General features: G+C 61.2%; 1 protein-coding gene across 1 annotated transcript in view; it reads left to right on the top strand.

The window, feature by feature from the left end:
- The first annotated feature begins 4649 nt into the window (after positions 1-4649).
- Positions 4650-8311, top strand: part of CADM3 (cell adhesion molecule 3) — a 6514-nt gene continuing 2852 nt past the window's right edge. The window contains exons 1-6 of the mRNA XM_010723938.3: positions 4650-6178; positions 6295-6447; positions 6904-7041; positions 7258-7428; positions 7812-7902; positions 8237-8311. Coding sequence (XP_010722240.2) covers positions 5965-6178; positions 6295-6447; positions 6904-7041; positions 7258-7428; positions 7812-7902; positions 8237-8311 — 842 coding nt within the window. The 5' untranslated portion in view covers positions 4650-5964. The remainder of the gene's footprint in view (positions 6179-6294; positions 6448-6903; positions 7042-7257; positions 7429-7811; positions 7903-8236) is intronic.

Genomic DNA, 8311 nt, shown 5'->3' with positions numbered 1-8311 from the left:
GGTCTGTGGTTCTGTTCCCATCGCATGAGACCCCGAATGGGGCACGGCCTCATCCCAGTGTTGGGCATGGGGTGGTGGCTGGGGCTGAGTGGGGTTAAGGTCCCACGCAGTCCCTGGGCTGTGGGGGGGTGGCTGTTACCTGCAGCATCACCATGGCGTGGGGGGGGGGCAATGGCTCCGTTCCCATCCCGTGAGAACCCAAACAATGACTGCATGGGAGCATCGGAAGCCTCAGCGTGGTGATGCAATGGGGTTGAGTGGGAGCTTCAATGGGGCCGAGTGAGAGCCCCAGTGGGGTCCAGGTCCCCCGCAATCCGGGGGTTTTGGGGCTGATGACACTGCAGGATTTCTCTCGGAGCTCTCCATTCCCCAACACCAAAATAACGACCCCCAAACCTGACCACACACCGGAGCCGTCGCGCTGCTCCCGCATGGATCTCCCACTGGGGCTGCTCTCACATCGCTGCCCTCCGGGGCTGGGCTGAGTTCTCCCCCGCAGTCATTCCACTCTCTGGAGCTGTGTGAGCCTTTGTTTGCACAACGCCCTGCATTCACCCGTGGGAGATGCTGTGTGCCAACACCAGGCTTGGGGTTTTTCCACCCTGGGGCGCACCGCGTTGCACGGCGCCTGTTGGCACCCCTTGGTTTGGTGGCTGTGGGTCCCACTCTTTTGGGGACGGATGTCGATGCTGCTTTATGCAGGCACCAGGATGACCCTGGAGGTGGGACAGTGGGAGCGTGGTGGTGTCGGCATCCCGTGTGGGACCCCTGGGATGCGTGGATGGGGATGGAGCCCCATCACCGGGTGCTCCAACAGTCGGAGGATGATGGGATCCCTTGGTGAGGCAGCGCCGTTCGCTGGGGTGTGCATGGATGCCATTGGGGCTCACCGTGTGCTCCCCATCCCTTCCCAAATTGGGAGCAGAACAACTCCTGTCGGCCCCGTTACGGATGGTTCCCTGAGGGTGCAGGGCTGGAGATGAGTGGAACCCAACCACCCGTAGCGGAGCATCTGAGCGGAGGGGAAAAGGCACCGCTCAGCGGATTTGGAGACAATGCCCCGGGATTAAAGGCTGCAGAACTGCTCTGCTGCATACCCAGACAGTGAGGGGATGCCATAATCCCTCCTTTTTGGCACTGTCCAAAACGTGGGGTGAGGTGGGGGTGCATCTGCGTAGGGTTGGATGTGCTGGAGGGGCGACCCAGGGTGCTGTGCTTGGAGCATCTCCATCCCAAACCGCTTTGGAAGGGATGCAAGAGGAAGGGATGGCTGCCCAGGATTCCCTGCTCGTGTTCTCGCCTCTCCAGGGGTGTTGGAGGGATGGGGGTGGCTACATCTGGGAGTCCCCTGGTGCTGGCAGGGCCCTCTGCCAGATGGAGGAATGTGCATTAAGGCTCACGCTGCTGTTTGTTTGTGCTGGGTTGCTTCTAACCCGGTTTTACCCCAATGCGGAGCACCGCGCAGCCATCCGGGTCCTGGCAGGAAAGAAATGACCCCAGAGAGAGCGTGGAGGTGGTGGTGCAGGACCTGCGGTGCTTGGGGTGGTGGGCTCTGCATCCCAGTCCCGGTGGTTGTAGGGCACGGCGCGATCACGCAGATGCAATGGGGAGAGCTGTGCCCCCTATGTGGGCACCTGCTCCGTGAGACCCCCATCTCTGTGCCTCCCTTTGCACCCCCACACCCAACCCCATCTCAGGGTCTCTGCTTTAACGCTGCACCCCAGGATGGGGACGGCGAGCAGCAGCTCCCCGCTGCCCTTCTTCACCCAGCTGCCAGCAGGGACCATCACACTTCTCACCATGCTTTTGGAGCGCGTCCCACAGCGCAGTGTGGGACCCCCGTGGGGCACTGCAGCCCCACAGATCTGTCTTGCAGAGGCAGAAGCCCTCGGTGTCACCAACGCTGCACTGCTCAGAGCGATCCCACTGCCGCGGCACTTCGCTCGCTGGGCAGCAGAGATCCTTAAAACAGAACTGTCAAAGCAAAGAGCTCGTTTCCTTGGCAACAGTCGGAGATGGGAGTGTTGTTTTTTAGCTCCTGCCCCTCGGGCCGAGTGGTTTTTGGCTGTTTGTTGGCAAATGGGAAGGAGAACACCTGGGGGGGGGGGAGGTCACCCCTCCCCACGTATGGGGGCGGAATGGGGGTTGTGGGAGGCTGGAGGGGCGGTGGGATCCTTCCAGTGGAGTGTTTGGGGGGAGAGATTTGGTTGGAAATGGGGAAGGAAGAGAAGGGTGCTTTGGTTGGAAGCCCATGAGGTCCGTTTGGGCAGTGCTTGGGGCTGGGTGTGGGGCAGGGGGTGTTAGGGCTGCTTCCAACCCACCCTGCGCTCCGTTGTGTGCAAAAACGGGGAGGGGGCTGCTGTGGTGACCCATGAAACAGCTGTCACTGTGGGGCCACATTGTCCCAGAGCCTACATCAGCCTTTGGGGCTGTGGGGCAGGTTGGGCTGCTGACCCTCAGGAAGAGCCCTGGTGCCGTGGGGTGGTGATGAGAGGAGCCTCCTATGGTCCCACAGCTCCAGCTGCTTTCCTCTTCTGCTGCTCCCGCATCGATCTGTGGATGCATTTCAGCTACTTAACCTTGACCTGAAGTCACACACGGCCAACGGCTCCCACCTCCCCACCGCAGCAGAGGGGCCCCGCAGTGCCCACAGCACGACCCGGCTCTGCCCTGCAGCTCTCAGTGCTGTGAGCAGCCCTGCCGAGCTCCGAGCTTCCACCTGTTGGGATTTGGGCTCTCCTTTGCTTTGCCCTTTGCTGGAAGCTGAGTCTGTGCGTGTCCGCCTTCAGAGGAAGGATAGAAATCACAGCGTTTGGGGTCAGGTTGGTTCGGGTCGCACTTGAAGGCGCTGTGGTTCTGTGTTTGCTCGTGCGGACGCTGGGTCTGCTCACCTCTGCCTCTGTGTCACTGCTGGATCTCACCCTGCGCCACAAGGACTCACCCGTTGCAGAGCTGGGAATTGTGCACAGCCCCGTCTATGTGCCCTACGGTTCCAAGCTGCCTCTCAGGGGCTGTTTGCCTCCATTCCAATGATGTTCCATTGAATCCCCCGCTCCGTGCGAGGCTGGGATGGGAAGGAAGCTGCCAGAGGGACAGTTTGGCACCAAGAGATGCAAACCGGGATGGATCCGTCCCTTTCGCTGCAAAGCAGAACTTGGGAGCCTTCCCAAAGCACCTGCGTGCCGGAGCTCCTGCAGCAGCACGTGGGGACGGTCCCGAACCGCCGGCACCGCTCTGAGCCCGGAGCTCCATCTGCTTCCTCCCCTCCCGCTGCCCGCACGGCACGGAGCCTCACGTCGGTGTGTGAGGGGTCTGAGCGCCATCAGAGCATCGCTGCCGGCAGAACAGCGCCGGGCGATGCGTGCCGGGGTGGCGCTGAGGCCGTGCGTGGAGCAAACGGGGGTTGGCGGTGGCACCGTGGAGCGAGCGGGGATGGGGACAGCCCTCAGCAAAGGCACCGAGGGAGCTGAGCTCCTGGTGCAGGAGGAAGGCTGCGAGGAGGAAGAGGAGGAGCGGCGCTGAGCAGATGCATCGAAACCGGAGCAGCTTTTCCTCCTCCCATAACAAAAGCTGGAGTGTGTGGAGCAGCCTGGAAGCCGGGCTGTGGGCATCCCAGACTGTGGATTCGCACTCAGCTCCAACCAACCTGCGCAGCAGATGTCAGAGCTGAGCGGTTTGGGGTGGATTTTTGGGGAGCTAAGAGAGGTGGGATCGCTGCTTTTGCCGCTCGTAGCCGGGATGGCAGCGCCCTGCAGAAGTGCAGAGGTTTCATTAACGAAGCGCTGATTTTATTTTATTTTATTTTATTTTTCCTGGAGCGCTTCTCCGGGCTTTGGTGCGCTGGAATGGGCGCAGCGGCTCTCGGCCAACAGCACTGCGGTGCTCTGGGGGCGCAGCCGGGCTGCCCTCTCCTCCCCGAGGGTCCCATCTGGCTGTCGGAACGCCTCTATTGCCGCAAAACTGCGTCTCCCACCGCAGTCGGGCAGAGGAGGAAACGTGGAGCTGAGGATCTGCTTCCCCCTCCTGGAGATGTGGGAGAGGAGCGCTGCTCGGTGCCGGTGATGGGCAGCGCGGGGCGAACGGGCGACGTCGCATCCGTGCGTCTTTCCACCCCAAAATCGGACCGGGTTTTTTTTGGGGGGGAGCTGTCGGGACCCGGAGCGGAACGCTTGCAGCTGTCGGGGTGGGGATGCGCTGCGCTGCGCTGAGAGCTGTTGGATTCGGGTGCGATCTCGGCGTCCTCCTGACGCTCGGTGTCCCCGTGCGCTCCCAGGGATGGCGGAGCTGAGGGGTGGGGACAAAGCTTTGTCCCCATTGCGTTGGATCAGGACGTGGAGAAGCTCGCGGGTCCCCACGGCATCGGTGTCCCTGTTCTGTCAAGGGCCAACGGGTTGCAGCCGTGCGGGTTTTAATTAAAGCGAGCCGTGCCCATCTGCTGCGCCAAGCTGTCGGTGCGGAGGCGAGCGGGGATGTGGGGCACTGCAGCTCTCTGTGGGGTGGGGGACAGCGGGGGAGCCCCCCCCGGGGGGCACCCCCAATGGAAAATCCAAAGGGGGGGTCCCCATGCTCGGGGCGGGGGTCCCGACGTTGGGGTGGAGGGGAGGAGCAGAGGGGCTCTCCTGTTGCTCCCCAGGGACAAAGCGTCGCGGTGACCCCGGTGTCATCACGGGGATCCTGGTGCCATCGTGGTGACCCCTCCCCAGGTTAATACCTTAACGAGGCCGGCGCTGTGGCAGCTGATGGTAATTGCGTTAATTGAAAGGTTGGGTCTGCAGTCTGCTGTGTGGGTGTTACGCCCCGTCCTCGATCGGAGTCGGAGAGCTTTGAGTTTGGATAACAGCGGCCTAATCCCTTAATTAACAAATTAAAACAAGCCGACAGCCATCACCGTGCCCAGAGGAGCAGCAGTGCTGTTGTCCCAGGCCGTATCCCCAGGGTTGGGGCTGGAGAAACTCCTGAGGACTGCACTCAAGTGAGCTGGAGCCAAACTGGCTGCAGATGGAGGGAGGATGAGCAACAGCACCAATAAAGGTCCACGAGGATGAGGTGGGAAGCAGAGGCCCTTCAGCAGCTGATAACCCCAGTGAGTGGAGAGAAGCAGAGTTCCATCAGTGTGATGTAGGAGCATCAGCAACCCAGGGATGGAGCCTTGAACCCTGGGAATGGTTTCATCCAGGTTTGGTGTCTTTGGAATATTGAAGTTCTCGTGTGTTCCAAAGCTGCTGTGGGATTCACGCGCTTTCCAGCCTGGAGTTCATAGAATCGTTAAGGTTGGAAAAGACCACTAAGATCATCAAGTCCAACCATCAGCCCACCTCCTCTACGCCCACTTATAGGGTCACTGTGGTTGGAAAAGAGCAACGAGGTCATCCAGTCCAACAACCGACCCATCTCCAACCACAGACCCATCAGTTCAACACACGTCTGGGAAGCTCAGCGTCCTCGTCCCCCTGCCCTGCTCGGCCCTCTCCATCCCCTCCTGCGACAGCTTTGTGGAATTTACAATGTCAGCAAAAGAAAACACTTCCCTCCGTCCTTCTGGGCAGAAAATGGAGAAATTCAGTCTGCTTCTGCTAAGTGGAGCTTCTCCCAGCCAGCAAGCGTCGTGCGGGGAAATGGGGCCGCGAAATGAGGATTGCAGTGCGGGCTCACAGGGCAGGACCAGCCTTGAGGTTGAGTCTTGAGCCCTAAACACGAGTGCTGAGATGTAAGACGACGCTCCATGGAGCTCCACATCCAGCATGTGATGGAGGTTGTGTCCGACCTCCAGGCTGGGCAAGCTGACATCTCCCTTCCCCGTGGGGCAGCACGGCGCGGCGGCCGTCCCAAAATAGCCATCCTTGGGGCAGGTGGGGTTATCTGATCCTCCTGCTGCTCCTCTCTGCCCTTGGGCTGCTTGGCAGCGACGTCTGTGCGAAGGAAACGTGGGTTGGGAGGGATGTGCGGAGCTCAGGAGCCCGTGGGATGGATTTAGGGCCCAAATTTGAGGGTGAGAGCCCGAAGTGCCCCCCCCCGAGCTCTCCTTTCTTGCGTGCAGTGAGCCAACCCACGACGTCGGATGAGACTGTGGTGGCTGGTGGCACAGTGGTGCTGAAGTGCCAGGTGGAGGACCCCGATGACTCCTCGCTGCAGTGGTCCAACCCTGCCCAGCAGACCCTCTACTTTGGGGAGAAACGAGGTGTGTGTGCAGGGTGGGCAGAGGGGAGGTGGACTGGGGAGAAGCCGGTCATCCGTCCCCACCTACGGGGAGGGTGGTGGCATTTTCACTCACCCCGCCGTCCCTTTGTCCCCCAGCCCTACGAGACAACAGGATCCAGCTGGAGAGGTCCACACCCAACGAGCTGACCATCAGCATCAGCGACGTGGTGCTGTCGGATGAGGGGGAGTACACCTGCTCCATCTTCACCATGCCCGTGCGGACCGCCAAGGCCCTCGTCACCGTGCTGGGTAAGCAAAGGCACCCACTGACCTCCTCTCTGTGTCTGCCCCATCTGCGGGATGCCCTCCATATGGCCCTTTATCTCTTCTATCCCACATCCCCACCCTGTAACGCATCCTCGTCATCGAATCATTAAGGTTGGAGAAGTCCCATCAAAGGCCAACCATCAACCCGTTCCCACCCATAGAATCGTTACGGTTGGAAAAGACCCCCAAGGTCATCAAGTCCAACTTTCAACACATCCCCACCACCGTGCCGCTCAACTTCTGTCTCTCCACCCATCAGTAGGCAGCTGCACACCACGAGCTCATGGGTTGTTGGAAAAGACCCCCAAAGGTCATCGAGCCCAACCTTCAACCCATCGCCACCACCGCGCTCAACCACATCTGATGTCTCTTCATCTCCAGACAGCAGCACACTCGGAGCTAATGGGTTGTTGTCTTTCTCACCTCCTCCTCTCCCAGGAATCCCCCAGAAACCCCAAATTTTTGGCCACGAGCAGCCCATCGATGAGGAGAAAATCGCCCGGCTGACGTGCCGGTCCTCCGGCAGCAAACCTGCAGCACAGCTCCGGTGGAAGAAGGGCAACAAAGAGCTGAAGGGTGGGTGATGGGGGGCTGGGGACACTGTGGGGACATCACGGGGACACCATGGGGCACTGGGGGCTGAGGTGTGCCCAGCGCTGGACCACCCCAGCTGCACCATCCCATTCTACTGCCAACGATGGGACGTGGGTGGGTGTCCTCTGCTCGATGTGCACATCAGCCCCAACCCTCTGTGGGGACATTGTCACCTCCAAACACCCCCTGTCCCCACAGCTGAGGGCACCGAGGTGGTGGAGGACTCCAATGGGAAGACCTTCACCGTCAGCAGCCGGGTGGAATTCCGTGTCACCAAGGAGGACAACGACGCCGAGGTGACCTGCACAGTGGACCACGAGTCCTTGCAGAACTCTGAGAGGTCAACCACACAGAAGCTGCAGGTCCACTGTACGTGGCATGAGGGGACCAGAGGCCACTTGGGGAAGGGGATGGGGCCAGAGAGAGGTGGGAGAGCTGGGGGGGCCCTCACAGTCACCGCACTTGGCCCTGTGTCTGCACCAATATGGGTCCAGTGTGCGGGATGCTGCGCAGTGTCACCTCCCCTGCCCATCCCTGCCCCCAGGGACCTCCCTGTCCCCATCATCCCCTCCTCCCCATCTCCCCCAGTCCCACCTCAGAGGCAGGATGGGGGATGTGGGAGCTGATCACCCGTGGATGCTCTCACACCGCACCCCCAGGGCCGGGGGGGGGGGGAGGAGATATGGGGCAGGGTTTGGGGTGCCAGCTGGGGGGGATGGGGCAGCGCTCTCACCCCACTGCTCCCCTTCCAGACAAACCAACAGCGAAGATCGAACCGCACCCGCAGTACCCACGGGAAGGAGAGAAGCTGCAGCTGCAGTGTGACGGGCAGGGCAACCCCGTGTAAGGACCCCCAGCTCTCCCCACTGCCCCTTCCCACCCACCACACACCCCAAATCGCTGCTTACCCCCTCCCTGGGGCTGGGGGTGGGGTCTCAGCTCTAAGCTGAGACGTGGGCTCACATTTGTGATGGCCCACATCCCACAGAGGGCAATTTCCTCCCCCCCGGAGGAGGGGGAGAATAACAGAATCACAAAAAGATGGAATGAGTTTGGATTGGGGGGGGGGGGACCTCAATGACCGCCTCGGGTGGGGGCAGCCCCTCTCCTCCACCCTCTGTGATGCTGGTGGGGGGGGGGGGGACCCAGCGGTGCCTGACCCCATCCCACCCCGCAGCCCCCAGGAGTTCCTATGGGAGAAGGAGGGCAGCGACGCTCCGCTGCAGCTCAGCTCCGACAGCATCCTCATCTT

This window comes from Meleagris gallopavo, chromosome 27 (assembly GCF_000146605.3).
Source record: "Meleagris gallopavo isolate NT-WF06-2002-E0010 breed Aviagen turkey brand Nicholas breeding stock chromosome 27, Turkey_5.1, whole genome shotgun sequence".
Lineage (NCBI taxonomy): Eukaryota > Metazoa > Chordata > Aves > Galliformes > Phasianidae > Meleagris > Meleagris gallopavo.
This window is presented reverse-complemented; position numbering and strand designations above follow the sequence as displayed.